This window comes from Stegodyphus dumicola, chromosome 1, assembly GCF_044657685.1.
Source record: "Stegodyphus dumicola isolate Sdum_Otavi_A_Nest chromosome 1, ASM4465768v1".
Classification (NCBI taxonomy): Eukaryota; Metazoa; Arthropoda; class Arachnida; order Araneae; family Eresidae; genus Stegodyphus; species Stegodyphus dumicola.
The window spans coordinates 282921657-282943451 of record NC_140768.1 but is presented as its reverse complement, the minus strand read 5'-3'; the positions used below and the strand labels follow the sequence as shown (position 1 = coordinate 282943451).

General features: G+C 31.6%; 1 protein-coding gene across 2 annotated transcripts in view; it reads left to right on the top strand.

Annotated features, from left to right (window-relative positions):
• The window catches only part of LOC118194213 (V-type proton ATPase 116 kDa subunit a 1-like), an 80224-nt gene that overhangs the window by 39414 nt on the left and 19015 nt on the right, over positions 1-21795 (top strand). For both annotated transcript variants that reach the window (XM_035365432.2, XM_035365431.2), the window contains exons 7-13: positions 358-440; positions 1717-1810; positions 5325-5537; positions 6744-6894; positions 9120-9259; positions 13986-14125; positions 19940-20030. In XM_035365432.2, the coding sequence (XP_035221323.1) occupies positions 358-440; positions 1717-1810; positions 5325-5537; positions 6744-6894; positions 9120-9259; positions 13986-14125; positions 19940-20030 (912 nt within the window). The remainder of the gene's footprint in view (positions 1-357; positions 441-1716; positions 1811-5324; positions 5538-6743; positions 6895-9119; positions 9260-13985; positions 14126-19939; positions 20031-21795) is intronic.

Here is a 21795-nt window from a genome sequence, read left to right as displayed (position 1 = left end):
TAATTTAATTATTAGCTCGCTCACTTAAAAGATTGATGAATTTTAAGAAGAAAAGATGACCTATAAACTTCTGTATTTAAAAAAAACCTGTGAAAAAAAACTTGTTAAATCAATTTGATACTGCCTTTCAAATGCATAATTTATCATTACTTTAGATAATATCAAGAAACACAAAAAATTAATTTTTGTTTCTTAAAATTATTTGGGCGATGTTTTAATAATTATTTTCCAGAGCTCTTGTTTTCCAGAATTTAAAGCAAAAAGACCTATTTTGCCTATTTATTATTTCTTTAGATGATTATTGAAATGTTTGAGTACAGCTTTTATCATTTTCTCAATAATGAATTTTTTTTTCAGGGTGATCAAGTATATAAGTCAGTGTTCATTATTTTCTTTCAAGGTGATCAACTGAAAACTAGAGTGAAAAAAATATGTGAAGGGTATGTACTTGGTATTAGTAACTAATTTTATTACATTTAGATTTAAGTAAAGAAAATGGTTCTAGAATTTAAATAATGCTTCCATCCCTAAGAGCAGGAACTGCAAAAGAAAAGAAAGAATCTCATTTATCAATGTGGACATTTTTTTTTATCAAATTTAACTTCTATAAAACAATTACGCTTAAGGGCATAGTGGTGTACTACTGCCAGCTGTTAAATGCTTGTTAAGATAGTTAAGATAAATATAAGGAGAGCTAGTGATTCTATGAAAGTCATTGGCGTTACATATGTTATTTATAGAACGTCAAGTAGCTCAGCAGGCTGTGTTGAGCTAGTTGCAACAGTACCTTTTTAAGTATTGTTTCATATTTTCGAACTTGAGGGTAATAAATTTTTTTTTTTTATGATTTTCTCTGTGAGTTGCATAATCATAAAAGCTTGAAGTGTGCATCTTTTAGCACTGCAGAATAATGGAAGACTAAATCTTAGTTCTGTAGATCGTAATTTGATATATCCAAAGTGAGTAAATTATTAATGAAAAATCAAATAAAAATTGCCAGATGCAGAGCATTTTTTGAAATTCTCTTCATAGAATTTCTAAATAATTGTAAAGAAGCAAAAGTATTACCAACAGTACTTTATAATAATTTTGTAACTTTCATTCTTAAGCTTGTAGTGTGAAAGAGAAACATGACTATTTTATGTATCTAATGGAACTTGGAGTATAAATCCAGCTGCATGTGATGTCAGCACAATCAAAATAAAACATAATGTTTTGTAATATTTAGAATTGCAAGATTAATGGTGCTTGTGGGTTTTATTGAGATCAGTGATTAATTCACCAATTTTAGCATCATTTACTGCCAAGCAATATAGCAAACTCAATGAGAACTTTTTTTTTTTTTTTTTTGGTAAGAATTTGTGTTTTTCAAGTTTCAGATGATTCATATTTTTAGAAATAAAATATTTTTTAAATTCCATTATTAAAAGATTCTTTTTGAAGGGGAAGGGCATATGGTATCTAAATGAGCAACTTTCTTGCAACTCTTGGTTGCCAGTAAAACCAACAAATACTGAATTGATTACTTTTAAGAATAAGGATATAAATCACCATGTAAATATTGCTTAATTAAGCTTTATTAATTCTAAAACTCGTTCATTTATAATAAAAACTGAAAATTCTGGAAATTTTAAATAATGTGTTTAAGTAATTGAAAAATGTAAAGCATGGATGAAGCAATTAAACATTTAGTAACCTTGCTGCACTTTGTTACAGATTTCGTGCTACTCTCTATCCATGTCCTGAAACACCAGCAGACAGAAGAGAAATGTCTATTGGGGTTATGACTCGAATAGAAGATTTAAACACTGTAAGTATGGGTTAATTTTGCTACTTACATATTATAAGTATTGATAAGAGAATAGGGAAATGGGATAGTTTATGATGCATTAAACTGAATCAGAGAAGAAACAAAAAGTTTTAATTAAATAATAATTAAATATTTTTTCGATATACAAAATGCCCTGCCGCAGTAAGATAGCTTCCCCTCAGCAGGCTATATGCGTGTTATGAAATGCCCAGTCATAGTAAGAAAGCTTCTCCACAAAGCAGGTTTAGGGTTGCCATGTTTGACACAAAATCGGTCATTTGGCGATAAAATGGGCGATATCCTATTGGCAGGTGGAGAACATTTTGGGAAAGAATTCTTACCGGTTTGGCCCCGAATGTTAATGAACGCATGCCAAAAAAGCTATATAAACACTGCCTGTACACTGAGTAGCAATCTAATGTCTAGTGTATTGCAAGAGTTTATTGTCAGAACATCATCGAGTGTTATCTTGAATGTGTTGAGCTCCAAGAGTGATTGACTGAATCGGGTGTTGTATTTAGTGTTTTGCCCTCTAGCTGACTTCACTGTTATAGCTTGAATGGTATGTTGCTGATTTTTTTCAGCGTGCTTGTTGTAGTTTTTTTACAAATGTAAACAAGTTTTTGGAATTGTCCTGAGTAATACTGGCAAATAAATTGTGTTTTGATACTTCATCAAGTTTCATCAATAACTCCAAATCCATGAACCTGTAGAATGCAACAACTGGTGTCAGGAGTAGGGTTTGAGAGTGAATGCCAGTGGCCTGCCTACAGGAAAAAGCCATGGCGGAGGAAATGAAGTTTGCGGATTTCTTAGCAGCTGCAAAAGCTGAACTGGAAGAGATGGAAGCTGGACAAAGAAGAGTTGCAAGCTGCATATGAGGAGTTGAAAGCTGGATATGAAAATATGAAGGTTAGACAAGAAAAGTTTGTGAGAGAAATAAATGTCTGCCAAGAAAAGCTGCTAGAGTAATTCCAATCATTGAAACCCTTTGCGGCATGGTATGCCTGGTCTGGGCACACTTAAAAGTTTCCTTTTGTATGCACAGGAAAATTGAATGAAAAAGGATTTATAGGTTACTCTGAACCTTCTTTATTTATACTAGATGGCAGCAGAACACACACCAGTCCATATGAAAAAAAATTTCTATGTTATTTTCTTGGCTGTATACTAATATCCTTATTTTATATTAGTTTTAAATTTTTACCTTGAAATCTTGCCAAAAATCGAACACAAACATCAGGTGTGCCCAGAGTGGGCTGACTGGGAGACTAGGAATAGACCAACAACTGTATCTTTGTTTCTCTGCAGCTCTCCGGTCAGTTCATTGGCAATAGAAAGGTGGGTCCACATCTGTGTTTCATTTCCTGTTTTTTTTTCGGGGGGGGGGAGTTTTGGTTATTAACTAAGAAATTGTTGAGGTGATTTTCTGAAGGTCAGGAGTAATTTTATCATTTAGCTGTTCCCCCCCCCTTCGCCTTCGTTCAGAGAAGTTTTGTTAGTGCTGCATTTGATAGTTTTGAGTTGTAAATGTGTATTTAATTTTATTTTATAGTTTATAATTTCTAATTGTAGGTATAATATTAATTTTTTTTAAAATTATTTTCTAAATGAATCAGAGAGGGCTGACCATTTCTGAATAATCACTGAAAGTGCTACACGTCCGCTATGCTTTCAGATAGTAAATCTGATATGGGTCCATGTACATGTGCAAAACATGCAATACTGGGTTGTGCGTTTTCAAAGATGGTGTTACTTTCTACAAAAAGTACCACCATGAAAAAAATAGACAAATATGAAATGTAAATATCATATACCCAAGTTACTTTTTTTTTTCATGTAATAAGCATGTAATTATCATATAACCAAAAAAACAGCTTTTTAAGGAGGTGTAGAGTAGCAGGTCTCTCCGTGGAACACCCTGGGTAATGCTAAATTTGCTATGGTATTCAGAATCTAGTGTTTTTTAATCGTAGACAAAATCACTTACTCTTTTACACACTTCCCAGCAAAGCTGGTTTCAGCACTCTTTTCGAAGCTCTATTCATTCAGTTTGCCCAAAGTGGGCACACCCACAGAATTAAAATGATAAGTGCTATCTTCACAAAATTTTACCTGTATACCCCTCTAGGCCTGATTAGACTGCCTACCTTTTTTTTTTTTTTTTTTGTTTAAATTCCAAATATGAAAGATAGCATGGTGGAAAGGGTTAAAGAAGAAGTTGGATTAAAAAAGATGTCAAAGTGACAGCCTCTATCAACTGTCATGCATAGTGTATGTGTTTATTCCTTTAAAAATTTGTTAATTTTACTTTGTTTTTGAAAACGTTTAAATATTTATCTAATTTCACAGCATATTTTTCAAAGTGCTATTTAATCACTGTGTTCAAATCCCTTTGATTGATGAAGTCCAATAGACTTTCAGCAGAAGTTATTGCTGTCTTGGTGCTAATGCAATTGTTAGTATATTCTTCTCTTGTATTTTCAATACCACTCTCTGTCTCTTCTGTTCTTGGGACATTGAAATGATATCTGCATTACTGAAGCATTGAAAGCCTGGTTCAGTAAAACTGCCATAGAACCATTCCTCGATGTTTTCTCGGTCAACATTTTCAATGAATTTTATGTTTTCAGTTTTTTAGTACATAAGTTCAGCTATTGCCTCAATTTCTTCACAATTTGATAAATCTCTGATTTCTGTAATGGGAAGAATCGTACTGGTTTTACTTTTGACCAAGCTTTTGCTGTGGCATGCAGTACAGTCAACTGTTTCCAAAACTTCAAGTCATCATCTAACCCAGCAAGACTTGTGAGAAGACTAGGAAAGTTCGTTTTACTGAGGATATTATACCGTAGTCCATCAGTTGATTTAAACTTATAGTATTCGGTGATAAAAATTTGGCTATCATTATACTGTCCATTGTTTTTTATACACTTTTCATGCATAGCATTGATTGTGTGTGCATGGGGGCACTACCATTCACAGATGATCCACTCTGATATAATCAAGAGTACACTGTACTTTGGTTTGGGGTCAGTCTTTTGTAGGCAAATTGTAATTCTATTCTAATAAACGTATCTTCCAAGCCTTATCAAGTTAATATGAGTATTAAAATGGGAAAAGAATTTAGCTTTAACTTGGTTCTGATATTTAAAAAGCCATATTCATCTACAAAAATAATTTGACACAGGCTGACAAATATATGCATCTTTTTTCAAATTAGGTTAAACTGTTCGTAATTTTAAAGTTTAGTCTACTAATTAATGTTTGATTCCTTTTTACTCAGAATGAAATTGAGACTAGATGATGAGAAATAAGGAATATGTTTACGTTATTTCTAAGCTAATTAAATAACTTTGTTTCTCTCTAAAAAAATTCTTTTTTTTTTTTTTTTTTTCCTTTGCTCTGGCTGAGGAAATATTTTAGATGTCTCATGTAAATATTTAGATAATGCACATTATTCTCTATAATGTGCATTATTTAAATATTATTTTCCATATTTGTTTATTTTCAGGTTCTTGGTCAGACTCAAGATCACCGATACAGGGTTCTTGTGGCTGCTGCAAAAAACATCAAAAGCTGGTTTGTCAAAGTTCGAAAAATTAAGGCTATATACCACACACTCAATTTATTCAATTTAGATGTCACCCAGAAATGCCTCATTGCTGAATGTTGGTGTGCTTGTTCAGATCTGGATAAGATACAGATGGCATTATGCAGAGGAACGGTATGTTTGTCCACATTTATACTTGAAATTTAGAGGAACATTTAAATGCTAATTTTTTCTCAACCTTTTGGCTCCTGCTGCAGGGAGATCGATTCATGCTCAGAGCACTTAATATCACTGTGTGCTCAAGTGATTTTTGTAACTAAGCCAAACATGTGAAAAAACAAAATCCTATAAAATCTGCTTTTTATCAAAATAATTGTATTCTTAGTATATTATGTAAATTTTAATTTTTTATATATGAGCAAAAATCTAGATTTACACAAATAGAATAAAAATAAAAAATAAAATGCAAAATGGTATTTTTGTATCGACCCTTCAAGTTGGCTACCATCAAACCATGAAAGTTGTCGGAGATCCCTTTAAATTTGTACCAATTGTTCCTGTGAAATTCTGAACAAAGTCATGCTTCTTGGTATAATAAACAGTCAGTATTTAACTGTTGTTAGTATTTTATCATTTTCTATTATTTTGTTGCTGATTTTACCGGAAGCTCTGTTTAGAACACTCTATCTTATTGGTAATTTTTATGAACATTTGAAGTATAAATGTAAGTCGTAAAAGAAGTTTTTTGAGTCATATATAATGCATTTGGAGCAAAATTATTTAATTTTTCTTAATTCAATTTTTTTTTTTTTCCCCAGGTGAATTTAAGATCAGTTCATTTAGAAAATTAACTGCTTTGCAATCTAATAGGAAATAATTAACTTCTTGTTTGCACATAAGAATTTAAATTAAAGAAAGATGATTTTATCAGTTTTGGAAACAATAAAAGTCATTAGCAGAAAAACATCTCTCAAACACTTGAGCATAGATGTTTGTTCAGAAATTTCAATCACTCCAAACTAAATTCAGGATTCAAAATGCTGTCAAGTATTAGCATTTAATTTTTTTTTTTTTTTTTTTTTTGAAGGGGGTGGGCTTGCACTTTAAAAAAAATTTAAATATGCAAGACTTTTGTGAGTATTATAATTAATGTGGACTTTAAAATTATCAATAATAATTTATTTTTCAAAAACTTTATTTTCATAGTTTTTCTCTGAATAATTTCATGTTCATGTTAGTTTTTAAGCAAAAACATTTTTATTGTGTCATTCACTTCTAGCATGTTTGTTTTCTAATTTCATGCATCATATATTCTAAGCGGCACAGATTTATATTGTTTTTAGAATTTTGTGCAAATATTGATATTTTTTATTTTTATAGGAATTAAGTGGTGGCAGTGTTCCATCTATTCTGCATCGAATGCAAACAACAGAAATACCTCCAACGTTTAATCGTACAAATAAATTTACTCAAGGCTTCCAAAATATTGTTGATGCCTACGGTGTAGCCAATTATCGAGAAGTAAATCCCGGTAAGGTTGTGCTTTTTGTTCTTTTTATAATTATGAGAAATTACTTAGAATAAGGAGAAAATTATGCTATTCTGTATGGATACTTAAGAAAGAATATGTCTTTGGTATAATTACAAAGACTTTTCTTATTAACTATTTCAGGACTGGAGATACAAATTTGCCTGTAAAACAGACACGTAAAGTTATCTGCTAATAAATTGCCATTATAATTGTGTATCGTCTCTGAGTGGGAGAAAACTTCCCTTTTCCAAATGTGTAATTTAAAAGACTTAGTTGCAGATTAGTTCCTTTAATTTTTGTATTTCAGTAGTTTATATTATTAATAATTGCACAGAATTATTCTTGACCCCATTCTGCTAGTCATATTTTTTCAATTATTGCTATGTTTTGGATAAATATTCGTGCACACTTTTAATATACATATGAATAATGTAAATGCAAATAAATGGTTTCTAATTTTTGAGTCAACATGAATAAATGATTTCTGATTAAATTAAAAATACTTTTATTTATATATTTTTGTTTTTGTAGCTCTGAAATTGCATGTAACCTATCAATTATTTAATAATACATTTACTGAATAACATATACTAAGTGACAGTAATATTAGCAATTATGGTGCATTATTATCTGCTAAATAAGCAATTTTTTATTCAATTAATATGCAGTGCATTTAATTTAAAATAATTTTCATGAAAAACTTCTCTTTGTTATTAAGGAACAGCGCAATCTGCAACATTAACTGAAATGCCTTAGAATCAGTAAAGATAATTTTAACCTATATATATAACGCATATAAATTTTTTTCACATTTACCAAAGTATATACCTTAATGTCTAAACAATGTCCTATGGTCATTATCATTTGCTTTGACCAAATGACAAGGTGGTGATGTCGCTAAAATTCTGCCTAATAATCACACATTTCCAAATGTTCCTTATGTTATTTCTGCAAGACTAACTGAATGTTATCAGAGAGAAATGGATCCTTGACATTGTGCAGTTAGGAATGGGTTGACCATGCATTTTAAGTGATCACCACTGTGTGCTGGTTCACATCCATTGTGTTTGCCGAGTAAAAATGATGTGGCAATTATGAAATTAACCCTACATTCCACATATTTATGCATTCATATGTAATTATATTTGATTTATGAATCAGATGTAATGATTATATTTAATTGGTCAAATCTTACACTGTTCAACAAGTTTTCGAAACCCTGAAGGAAATAGTTTTTGTGCAATATAATTTTCTTCACATATTGTAAACATCTGGAGTTGAAATAGTATTTTCAAGCTGCACATTCTGTTTCTCTCTAGTAACATCTAGTACGATGAAAGCTGCACTTAAAAATGATTCCATGTACTGATGGGAGAAATTTTTAATACAGTACTAAGTACGTCATCCAGACATCCATTATCCAGAATGATCTATAATCTGGACCTCAAAGCCACCAAAAAAAAATTTTTTTTTTGTATGCTTTACGCGTGCACGTTTAATGTATAACAGACGGTATAAGCTAGGTTAAAATTATCTTTAACTGATTCTAAGGCATTTCAGTTAATGTTGCAGATTGCGCTGTTCCTTAATAATATAATAAAGGCATAATTTATGGCCAGCTACCATATTTCACGGTGAGGACGATGAAGATGATAGCCATGAATTTGCAGGTTTTCGGACATTGCAAACTAAAGGTGAAATTTTCCAGTTATTGGATTTTGTAAGGAAATGCGGAGAAGCAGTAATAAATAAAGATGATATAACAGAAGTTTTTCATTGCGACAACAATGCTCCAATCATCAATCAGCTGTAAGACTCAACTAGACTTGCTGCTAGCAAGATCCTTACATGAAGATAATAACATAATTTCCAAATGAATACAATTTTCAATTGCCCTCTTATTGCAAACATTGCATTAAAATATCTAACGAAACCAAACCAGGAAGCACATTCACAGTATCATTTATAGATAGTGCCACAAGATTGGCTAGATCTTAAACCTACCAGCAGCAGAAGCACTGAGCAACCACTATTGCAAAAGTCTAGTTGATAAACATAAGGATACATATTTTTTTAAACTGTGTATTTTAAAATATTGCATTTTAAGTATTCATGTATTATTTTTGGCTTGCTTTTTATTTTATATTAACATTCTATGCAATTGTACCCTTTTATTTTTTAAATGCATACTTAATATGTATCTAACATATGTTTCTCATTTTTAGCTCTTTTCACTATCATAACATTTCCTTTCCTGTTTGCTGTGATGTTTGGAGATGCTGGCCATGGTTTGATTATGGCTCTTTTTGCAGCCTGGATGGTATTAAAAGAGAAGGGCCTCGCTTCTGAAAACACAGATAATGAGGTTATTTTTTTATTTTTCTAGTTGTCCCCCCAATTAATCTGGTATTGTTACGTAGGTTTTTTTTAATTGTAACTGCTCAAGAGAGGTAAATTCTTCATGTATTTTTAAAGTTCTCTTTCAGCATATTTGCTTTATGGTGTGCACAGATATAATTTACAACCCACCCACCAGTGGCTCATAAGCCATATCATTATCAGGTAGGGTAGTACTTCAATTAATTGCAGTTATATATATATATATATATATCAGGGTTGCCACGCTACCTGGAAAACCCGGAGAACCGGGAAAAGTCAGGGAATTCGAAAATTGACCAAAATATTCAGGGAAAAGTCAGGGAATTTAAGTATTTTTGTCAAAATCTGGAAAAGTCAGGGAAGTTCATACAACGATCCCGCCAAAAAAGCGATTTTTGCGCCAACGTCGGAAGAGGTAACTTTTTGGCGAATTATGTATCACGTGAGTGTCATTCGGGTAGCTGGCATAGAGCCAATTTTCGCAGCTCCAATTTGATTGTCTTTTAGAAAGGCAAAGCAACTTTCCCGCAACTTTTGGTTTCCAATATTCTCGAGAATCGCATGTGCAATGCATGAACTAAAGAAGGTACCTGTTCTCGTATAAAACAAAATGGGTTTAATCCTAGTATACGGTACCATGGAGGTTAGAATCAAAGAATATGTATTGTAAAGAAGGAAAACCTCTCTGCAACAGACGTGGCTGTGGCTCCGTTCCATCATAGAGGGAAAACAGCTGTGCATGTCTGATATATCTGTTGCCAAAGCTCGAAACCGGTGTCGAAGTTCGAAGGTCACGTTATCAAGAGTTCATAAAATGAATATCGTTTAAAATTTCTTTAACCACTTGCGCTTAAAAAGACGTGCCACGCACGTCAAGATGCTTTTGTCTCAAACCGCGAGCGACGTGAACACCATGTCGATAAGCATTTATCACAAAAATGAAAATAACGTGGTGCACACGACACCTAACAACGAGATTGTTTGTTTCTCGAGTTACAGCTCTGGATTGCACTCGCAGATGCGGAGCGGCGTAAATGAGACACTTTACGGCTTGTTATATTGTAGCGCACGGCACCGCAACCGTGAAGTTTAGTCTTAGCGCAAGTGGTTAAACTCTAAAGGAAAAGAAAATATTTTTTGGCGCAAGTAAATTAATTCATGGATTAGTTATTTTCAGGGGGAAAAAAAACTACGAAAATCCGTTTTTAAAATTATTGCGAAAAATCCAAGAAGAAACGTCCTTTGATAAAACATTTCTTCTTGGATTTTTTCGCAATAATTTAAAAACGGATTTTCGTAGTTTTCTTTTTGTCAAAAAGCGTTTCTTCTTAACACGTGTTTCTCAATTTCCTGTACACATCGCGGAGAGGGAAATTCTGGCCGCCAGGTTCCGTCGCCAAATCCCTTGGCAAATTTTCCCTCCGCATTCTAGCGGCGTAATAGCATTTTACTTGTATGGAACCTTTTCTTCTTTACATAGACGTTCTTTGGTTAGATAATAATGGGATTTGGCGACATCTTGATGCGCAGTAAACGGGTCATTTTGGTCTTGGCGACAATTTTCAAAATCGTGCCACAAAGCCTTACCGTATACTAGAATTTTACCGCAAAATCTTTTTAAACCTTTTTTTTTTTTTTTTTTTTTTTTAATAAATACCTTGCCACTTTGCAGTAAAATAAAAAAATAGTAATCAGTCATCTAGGCTAGCCATGTAATATAACTATATTCCCTAAAATATCGTTGATTATTCTAATTCAATTTTTAAGTAATTATTTTTATGTTATTCATATAATTTAATGTTGCTTCTTCCCTCTAAATTTATTTATCATTAGTAAATAATATTTCCAAATTTCAGGAAATTTTCTCTGGCAATCCTGAAATTAATTATAGCAGTATGATGACATACCATCACGAAATTTAATGCACATATTTTTTCCTTATGTATGCTGCAAAATAAATATAAAATACCTCAATTTATTAAAATAGATTTCTTTCTTTCGTTTAGCTGCAGAATGTCTGCAAAAAAAGCCTTATTTTATTCCAGATTGGGAAGATTCTAATCTCAATCTTCAGTGGAGAAAACAACAACTATTATAATTATATTTGTGTTTTCAAGTGTTAAGGTGCCTTTTAAGAACATACCTCACGCAAATTAAATTTACCTAAAATCTAACTTAACTATTTAGCATTGCATTGTGATTTATAAGGACCGGATTAGCCTCGTGTTAAACTGGTGATGATCATGAGTAATAATTAAATAAAACATACATTTGTTATCCAATATATATATCTTAAATTTTATTAAGTTTCTTAAGTGGAAAACTAAACAAAATTATTAAACAAAGTATACCAAGAATAATTAAGAATAAATGTCCTCTGGGATTTACTGAATAATTAAGTGAATTTGCTACACAATACAAGTAATACCATAATTAATTTACCTCTTAGCACAGCCAAAGTACATTACGTGGATAGACTGGAATTTTCTTGAAACACACCTGGAAAACCTGGAAAAGTCAGGGAATTTCATTCTCCTGTTTGAGTGGCAACCCTGATATATATATATATATACATAATCTCATTTTTAAGAATGTAAGAAAACTAGACTAATAGAATGTTGGCCAGAAAGGTAAAATCCTAAAGAAAATATCCTATAATCTATTTTTGGAAAATTTGAGGAAGATAAAATGAATTCAAAAGTAAAGTTATGGGTAGAGCGGCTTTTTAAAGAATAAGTGGTAAAAACTCGTATTTTTAAACTCATATCGTTTCAGGCTGATCATAGCAAAGAGGTTTATTGGCAGCAAAAACTCTTTCTTGAATTTCAACAACTTACCTTCAACAGTGTCTATTCTGCCTTCCATAGCCTCGAATATGTTTTTTAATATGGCAATAATTTCTTTTCATTTTCTATTAACCTGCTTCACTGTTTTCTGAGAAAGCCTTCATCTTTCCTTTGAATGCAGCAAAGGCTGTCACTGGTTCTTTCAATTGCTCTTCCATCGCTCTTCTCACCAGCATTAAGTCCTATTTCTGACACCAAAACTTTTTGCGTGCATACGGATTCGTAATGGATTGAATACACACAAGACTGATGATAGCTTGATAAAATTTATTCCCCCCTAAAAGAACACTTTAGCTCTTGAAGTTTCCATGAAAGTACTGTTTCAGCTCTTCTCGATTTGACAGAGCATGATTAGTGGTTACCACTTTAAACTACTAAGAACGTTGAACATAACCTACTGTGAAGTATATCTAATGAGCAAAACTTAAACAGAGATCTCTCAATACTCCAAAACTAATTCTGAACTAAAAACCGAGAACTAATGCTCTCTCTGATCTTGTATAGTTTTGCCCCAACCAAGAAATTTTCAATACCATCAATTTTTTAAAATTACTGGAAGGCATATGCAGTTACAGTTATGTATATGGCCAGATACAGTTACATTGGCATTTAGGCCTATTACAGTTATATTAGGACAGGACTAAAATGATGTCAAGTTTGGTTACTTTTGGGATTATTTGCCAAATTTGGCAAGAAAAATTAGTTGCCAAAACTATCACCAATGATATCTTGCCAATTTAACATTAAATTCTTTAAGATAATATGGAATTACTCTTATAACTCTCAAAGCAATTCTAATATGTTTTCACCTGCTATAATTTTATATTATAACATTTTATCTTTTGAAATGGTATTCAGTAGTGAAGCGCAGTTTATCTTTTTAAAATAAGCTTTAATTAAAATTAATTTGTTCATGCTTCTTTTATTATAAATTCATTGTTCAAAGAAATACAGCTTTGTAATTCTGAAACCTGTTATATGTACATTATTTGTAAGAAAAAAGCAGAAAATGTGCAAAATTTATCAGGAAAATCAATTAACATGCATTGTGAACGCTTTCATCTCAGCCATTTAAAGTGAACCTTTATTAATACATTTAAGTGAATCTGTATTTTATAATTTGTTCTAAAATAAATTTCATTTAGTTTAATAAATAAATATTGATTGTATGTATGTATCAAAACTTATTTTTTGATGGAAAATGCAAGAAATGTCACTAGTTATAAACATTTTGAATATGAATATTTAAATTTTTTACAGGTTAAAATTTTAGGAATATTTATAAAATATTTCCCTTTTTAGATGATTATTAAAGTTGGCAATATATAATCTTTTGAATAACATACACCAAACAGTTTTCTGGAAAAAATGATATATGTGCCAATGTTGCCTATTTGGCTGTCATTAAAAGTAAATATTGGAAAAAAAAATCACATGTAGTATTTTACTTCATTTTTTTATTGAAATAACTACCTGAGAAACATACTTCTTATGTGTAAAACATGTTTAGCATTATGGAAATCAGCTGAAGAAGAAAGTGTATTTTCTTACTACCCGAGTTAACTTAGCATATATACTTTTTAAAGGAAATTGTTTGCCACATGCTGATCTGTATTAGAAATGATCCAAAATCAGAGTTCTTTGTTTTGTTATTAAAATTTTTGATCTGTAAGATTATTTGTGGCAAATATGGCTGATTTTTTGGAGGATTAGGTCATATTGTGATACATACTAATAATGAATTAAAAGCTTTGAACCAAAATCTTGACATGCATGCATTAAATGCATCTTCTGTTTTTGGTTAGAATTTTAGTTATAATAATTAAAAATTAATGAATGTTTTAATAGCAAGATCATTTCTTTTAGATCTGGCTGACATTTTTCCATGGTCGTTATATAATTCTGCTGATGGGCATGTTCTCTGTTTATACTGGACTAATGTACAATGATATTTTTTCAAAATCTGTCAATTTGTTTGGGTCTTCGTGGTATCCCCACGCTGATTTGTAAGTTTGCATTTTGTGTTGTTAAATAGTTTTATCGTAGTTTATATGTATATTTGTCTGCATGAGTGCATATTACCTGCAGGTACAGTAAATAATACAGAGCATTGCTTGTTATATGTGTGTTTTGAATAGTAAAAAATATCAAGTTTGTTAGACTGGAATAAGAAATTATTTATAAAAATGAAATTTAATAAATGTAAAATATGCAAGTTTTTTGAGAGGGGTTAATGCCATCACGGTAGCTCCTGCCGCCCCACCCCCCAGTTTGGTACAACCTTAGATTTTGCTCACCAGTCTGAAAACAAGTACTTGAAGCAATGTATTAAAAAGCAGGGCAAGAAAAAAAATATTTTAGGAAAATTAGAAAAAATAAATAAAAGTATGGATTTATTTAAGTTTGGTATTAAGTATTTGGCAGATGAAAAACAAATGCATGAAAATTTATTCTGAATGAAAAGTTTGTTTCACTAGGCAATATTTTTAAAGAAGGATTTAAAATTTAGTTAATTATAATTTTTTTTTTTTTTTAGCAAGCAAGATTCAGTATCTTCACTATTAATTTAACTTTTGCAATTTTTTCAGACAACAGCTAAGCTTAGGGCTTTTTTTTCCTTCCAAATTATTCTTTTAAATTCAAGATTTATACAGTTACACTTCAACTATAATGAGCACAATTGAATTATATAATCTTTCAGTCAAGGTAAAATATATATATATAGTAAACTTAAAATAAATTATGCTGATGGCTTTCGTATTTGGAAATGTTTGTTGTACTTGGCAAAAATGAATTGGGTGGTGATAGTAACAGAAAAGATTATTATTATTGATTCTTCCATGCGGAAGTGTTTTTAAAAGTTGTTCAATGATCAAAGGTTCAAATGTATTTTAATATTAAATTTTACTTAGAATCATAATTTTATTACTGAGTTAGATAAGTACTGTTTTTTCAGTTATATAAAGTGGTCACCCCATTATTCTATAACAAAATACTGATTTTATTATCAAAACTAAAGTATTAATTTTTTTGTCTGGTAATTCAGAAGTAATTATTTCTTTGTATTTTTAATAAAAAGCATTTCTTAAATATGTTGTATGTCCAAATTAATTGACTGTATTCTTTGATAAATAGTCTGGCAATTTAACTAAATTGTGATTTTGTTCATTTTGAGGCTTTTGAATGTATTTAAAAAACTCCCAAGTCAGAGGTATTTATCCTTATTAGTTATAGAAATTTCTTTCGGTATTAATAATCATTTTTAGCATAAATTTGTGTGATCAATAAATTGTCTCTATAGCTGCATATTTGTTTGGTATTAACATCTCAAACCGAAGCATTCTATATAGAAACATGAATCATTTTATACCAACTAATATTTTTTATCCCTGACCCAACCTAATGAATCATTATTTATTATATTTTGCTTTCATCATGGCATGTTTATCAACACATGACAACTTGAGTAATGACTCATGCAGCAATGAATATTGGTACTGAATAACAAAGAGAATAGCAACCTTTTCTATTGACATTATGCTTGGGGATGGTTACAGACTGAAGTTAAATGTGCTAAGAAATGCTGACGAGGAAAAATTTAACAAAAATTTCTTTCCATTTCCTAAAAGTAAATTTCGTTAATGATTACTTATAGGCCAAAAGATTACATTTAGTGCTATTTGAATTAAGAATAACTGACTTGTTATTCACATAAACCCAAAACCAGCACCAGAGCTTGTATGGCCAAACTGAGCGGCAGAATTTAGGGAAGACAAAATTTTTAGAATTTAGGGAAAGCACTGAGACCCAAAATTTAGGGGCGGAAAAAATTTGGAATTTACAGAGGCGCTTGGTAGCAGAATTTAGGACCTTTAGAGATTGCATCAGGTGTTAAGATATCTAGCACCACTCCTCGATAAGCCTAAAATATATATACGGGAATTTATTTATTCAGAACTCTGATAACCTTAAGCATATGCAAGAAACAGACATAAGAAATACCGTAATTTCCGGAACAAACGCCGCAGCGTTTACGTGTTTAAAACTTAAATTTTCAGCGGGTGCGGCGTTTCTACCCATGCAGCGTTTAGGAGCACTAAAAATAAAATATTTCCTACGATGGTCACTGTACATAGTTTTGATGGCCTTGTCATTGTGCATAGACTGGTGCTGTTCCCACACAAGACCACTCAGTTGCTTTTTGCGAAGGTTATTTTGTTTACGTTCTTTCCCTTGAACGGACCTACATGCCTTATTCACCCTAAACGAGATCTCAGATCAATAACATTCTTCCCTCTTTCAAATCTACATTTTGATCAGTTTGAATAGTCTCTCTTCTCTGTTATTGGATGAATCTTCCAGGACCCATCCTCTGCCCACCCCTGCCTTTTCTGCAATTTTTTTCAAAGGCGGACACGACTCCACCTGCCTTGCAATAACGAACTCTGACGTATTTCCCCTTCAGCATGAATGGATTTTTCTTGGCATTCTGCCAAATACAGATCCCATCAGTTTGGGTACAAGTACTTGTTGAATAGTTTTTAAGTAAGAAGGGAGCGGAAAATTTTTGAAAATGTCTCTAAATGGCACAGAAGCTATACATTTCTTACCTTTAATTTATTTTTGAGTTATGGTTTCATTTCATGCATTTTTCTTAACTGGTATGTCATATATCAGGACTTAGGTTGAGTTTTTGCATCTATATGGCCCACGACGATGTCATGCGCAATTTAATCTATTGCGGCGTTTCTGTGTAATTTTAATTTTTTCCCCGCCATTTTTCTCAAGTGCGGTGTTTGCGCTGATGCGGCCTTTCTTCCGGAAATTACGGTAACTAAACTAATACAAATTACGGTACGGTAACTAAACTAATTCGAGTTTAATCGTCTGAGTGCAGGATAGAAGCTGGGCTAAAATTATACTCATTCCAAGGCATTTGAGTTAATATAGCAGATTGCACTGTTCCTCAACTTTCTGATTTAATCCAACTTATTGCTTTTTTCAGGCTGTTATTATTACAGCAATTTTATGAAAACTAAAGTTTGAACTTTCACTTATGTAAAAATGTTTCTAATTCCGGAGCTGCAACAGGCAAAGCAAAAGCATGTTTCGATGCCCATTAAACAAAAGTGGAATTGCAGCAAAAAATGGATAAAGGTATGTCAGCCTCAAAATTATGCAAGGAATATGGCATCAGAAAGTCAACTATAGGCGACATAAAACAGAAAAAATAACATTTTAATTTTGTTGTGGATTCCAACACCCCCACTCGCAATAAATAACAGAAAAATTATTTGTTATGCTAAAAGTGACAGATCATGACAAAGTGATGATTAAATGGGTCAGACAGCATCGCAGCTTAGCGTACCATTGACGAGTCCAATGCTAAGTCAAAATATTTCATGAAGAAATGAACTTAAAAATTTAGTGCACATATTTGACAGATTGGTTAACCAAATTTAAAAATCGCTATGGTATAAAGCAATTAAAAATTTCAGGTAAGAAAGCTTCAGGGATACTGAAGCTGCTCATTGAACTCTCTTATAGTGAAACATGTCCGTAATACATTTATGATGCTGATTCTGGCAATATATGCTGCGGAACACTTTGCAACCTCTACAGAAAAGGCTTTAACTGGTGTCAAAGATTCCAAAATGAGACTAACAATTTTAGCATATGCAAATGCTCCAGGAATGCACAAGTGTAAACTTTTCATAATCGGAAAAAATACATGACCTTGAGCATTTAAAGGAGTAAAGATTTTCCCCTTTACATACCTTGCAAATAAAACAGCATGGCTGACACAAGCATTAACAAATGTTGGGTTTGAATCATTTGATGATTGAATGATTAAATGATCTGCTGTGTGGAGCATTGCAAGATTGTGGGAGGATGTCCAGATACTTTGCTTGGCCTAATTTATGGCCAGCTATCATATTTCATGGTGAAGATGATAGCTGCGAATCTGAAGGTTTTCAGATATTGCAAACCGATGGTGAAATTTTCCTATTAATGTATTTTGTAAAGAAATGTGGAGAAGTGGTAATAAATGAAGATGATACAGCAGATGTTCTTCATTGCAGTGCCAATGCCCCAATTATCAATGAATTAACAGGTGAAATCTGTAGTATGGTTTCAGATCGAGAAAATAAATACTATACCTCGTATTTTGGTCGCAATTAGCTGCACTAAAAGTATATATATATATATATATATATCCATACAATATTTATAGAGGTATCAACAATTTAAAAGTTGTTTAAATGTGGCTAAGCTTAATTAATTTTGTCATGGCAGACATGTTTGTTTACATTTTAAACTTGGCAGAATAGTGGATTTTTTGCCAATCTAGAGAAACTAAGCTTTGCAACAACAAAGATAAGAGTTAATCACTATTGATAGTGATGGAAGTGACAGAGGGATTGAAATGAAAAAATTTAAATTGACTAGTTAGTCGGAATTCTCGACACAGCAATTATTGGACGTGAACAAGAAATTATATCTGTCTGTAGAATTAACAAGAAAATATTAGCACAAAAAAGGGGGGAAAGCAACTTAAGCAAATTACATTGAAAGAAAGGTTTAATAAAGTAAACAAATAAATATTAAGCTTTTTTATGTAAATTTTGATACACTTTAGACCATAAATGCTTCATTATTTCATAAATCATGATTTTATATTTTTAATTTTTAATTTCTATATGCCATCTTACTAGATTTAAACTCATGATCTAATATCCGTAAAAATCCTAAATCTGGGATCACCGAAGTCCTGGCAAGTCCGGATCTCGGACTTTGTGCTCTATTAAATTTATTTGGTCCAGCAATTCCAGTTTTTAGCACAGTATGAGAAGAACATAAAGGTAGTTAATAGAATTAATTTGAAAACATCATTTTATTTTCCTTGCCATTTGAAGTATAAAATGCGTTTCACTAAATGATACATAAAATACTTGCTACAATGATAGCCAAACCCAAAGATTAATGAATAAAACCTCTAAAACAAGAGGAAATATATCCCCATATTACCAAAAATAAAAAAGAAAATTATTCAAAAGCATGGAGAACATTCCCATGTGATTATATCAGCTGATGCAGTTAATAGCTAACTCTGTTCATTTATGTTACTCAAGCCTGGATTTCCACCTTGATTCTGAAACAAAATATCATAAATACTGCTATGGAATGAATGATAACAGTCTCAGTAAGTTCCACCATAGCAAACGTAGGCTATATCTAGTGGGAAAAGATACTAATTAAATGTTATACTAAAAATTTGTATGTGGTACATCTGCCCTAACAGTCAATTTAAATTCATGCATGGCACACCTGGCATTTGAGATATAGTTGGCAGCAGATGCATGTGTGACACACCTACCCTGAAAAGGTTAATTTACATAATAAGCAGTATTGTAGAGAATTCAAAGTTTTAGAAAGAAGTTTTGTTAAAAAAATAAATGTGAAAAAATGTAGAATATTATTTGTAGTTTTGTTAAAAAAATAAATGTGAAAAAATGTAGAAAATTATTTGTTTAATACATTGATAGGAAAAAATAATATGCACAAAACATGTTTCAAGAATCCCCCTTCCTCGGATAAAAAGAATGTTTTAAAAAGTGTCATTGTTACCACTTATTAGAGAAATGATGTTGACGAATTGTCAATAATTACTAAATATGTTATTAATAAATACTGAGTGTAATTAATCATATTTAAATAGCTGACTTCCAATTCTTTTCAGTTCTATAAATTAGAACTGTATATTCAAGTTAACTAATAATTTTAATATTTTCATACTTCATATACATTTCTTTCATTAGTACAAACAAGCCATTACCAAAGCTTTATCAAATGAATCTTACAAACAATGCTGATTATATGGGAATTCCTTATCCATTTGGTGTTGACCCAGTAAGTTATATTTCTCTAAATTTATAGATATTATAAATGTGTTTATTTTTTTTTACCATAATACCATTTTAGAAAAGTGCCAAAATCTTGCAGTAAGTGGGTTAACCGAGAGCCATTGCTTATAATAAAACTCTTTTCTAAGTGGATGAAGGCTTGTTCTTAAAAAAGTACACTGATTATTTTAGTAATTTATTGTTTTAATGATGTTCCACTTTGAATAAATAAGCTAATTAGTTTTCTTTGAATTTATTTGTTGAATAATTTTGTTTTTGTATTTCTTGTCTTTCTTTGTATCTTTGTTTTTGTATTTCACGTAAGCATAAATGTTTCGTCAAAATTTTTAATGATTGTTCCTCTGCTGTAAACAGTTGTGAAGTTTTTCAGTAAGTTTTAAGTGTAACACAAGTGTAGAAAGACAGATGTCAAAAATTAATTTCTCTGCTCAATAAGTTGTAAGCTTAACACACTTGTGCAAGGTAAATATTTGAAGTTAATTTCTTGCTTGTCTACATTATTCTCCTGCAGTGATCCATTAAGCAACAAAATTCAGCAGAAAAAATGTTTTGCCAGCTTCTAACTGTTCCTTAATGTCATCTTTCAAGTCACCACCATCATCATCAATTGAATTTTCATTATACAAATACTGCTTTGATTATGTAAATGAAAAGAAGTCTCTTAGGGCTAGGTCTGGTGAATACAGTGGATTGAAATCTCCATTGCTGAACAGAAGTCTAGGAACTCTGAACCTTGAGTGTTGAAGCATTGCTGTGCAAGTCTAAAACTATTGTCATGTATGGTTCATAACATCTTACCCTTAAAGCTTGTGAAAATTGATTCAATAGATTAGCATAATGAAATCTCATTTTGGTATTGTGTAGCATGCAGTCAATACAGTCAAACACCGAAAATCCGCCAACCTGAAATCCGTGTTGCCTCTCAAAATATAATTATTTAGTTTATAGGTTGTGGAAACTGCAACATGGAGTACAAAATATCGGAAGAACAAATATTTACTGGATAATGATGTCATAATTACCGAATAATAATGAATCATAACGGAAATACCAAATTATTGGCATCATGATAAGAGTTTTTTTTTTCCCCTGCAATCTGCATCGAAGTAAAAAAGTAGACGATTAACTCAACTCTTCTTTCAAGTTCACGCTTCACATTGTTGTACTTTCTGAGCTTTGTTATTTCACAAGATTGTTTAGTGATGTCGTTTCTTTTTAATCCGGCCGGATTAAAAAAAAGACATGAATTAAGAAACGAATTAATTAAGAATATTTTAAATTTCAGCACTTTTTAATGCAATGGCTGATAAGATTTTACTGCTTGCAATGTTGAAAAACGTAAACACGTTGCATTGATGGTAATGAAAAAAGTGGAAATTCTGCCAAAGATGGAGGCAGGTGCTACTGCTCGGTTTATAGCAGAATCGTATGGGATTGCCACATGGACTGTGTATGATATATGGAACAATAAAGAAAAGCCGTTGAAATTTTAAAGCAACAGTGATTCTAACACTGGAACCCGAAACCGGGAATCTTTTCATGAGGCGAAATCGGCAAACCTCGATGCTGTCTTATATGAGTGTTTCCGGCAGTGGCGGAATGATGGGGTACCTATTTCAGGACTACTGAGAGAAAAGGGGAAGCAGATTTATGCTGATTTAAAAATAGAGGAGTCTAATGTAAATGAACAATATAATATAATCAGTTTATATATGTAATAACAATTTAATGCATATAATTAATTATTGTAT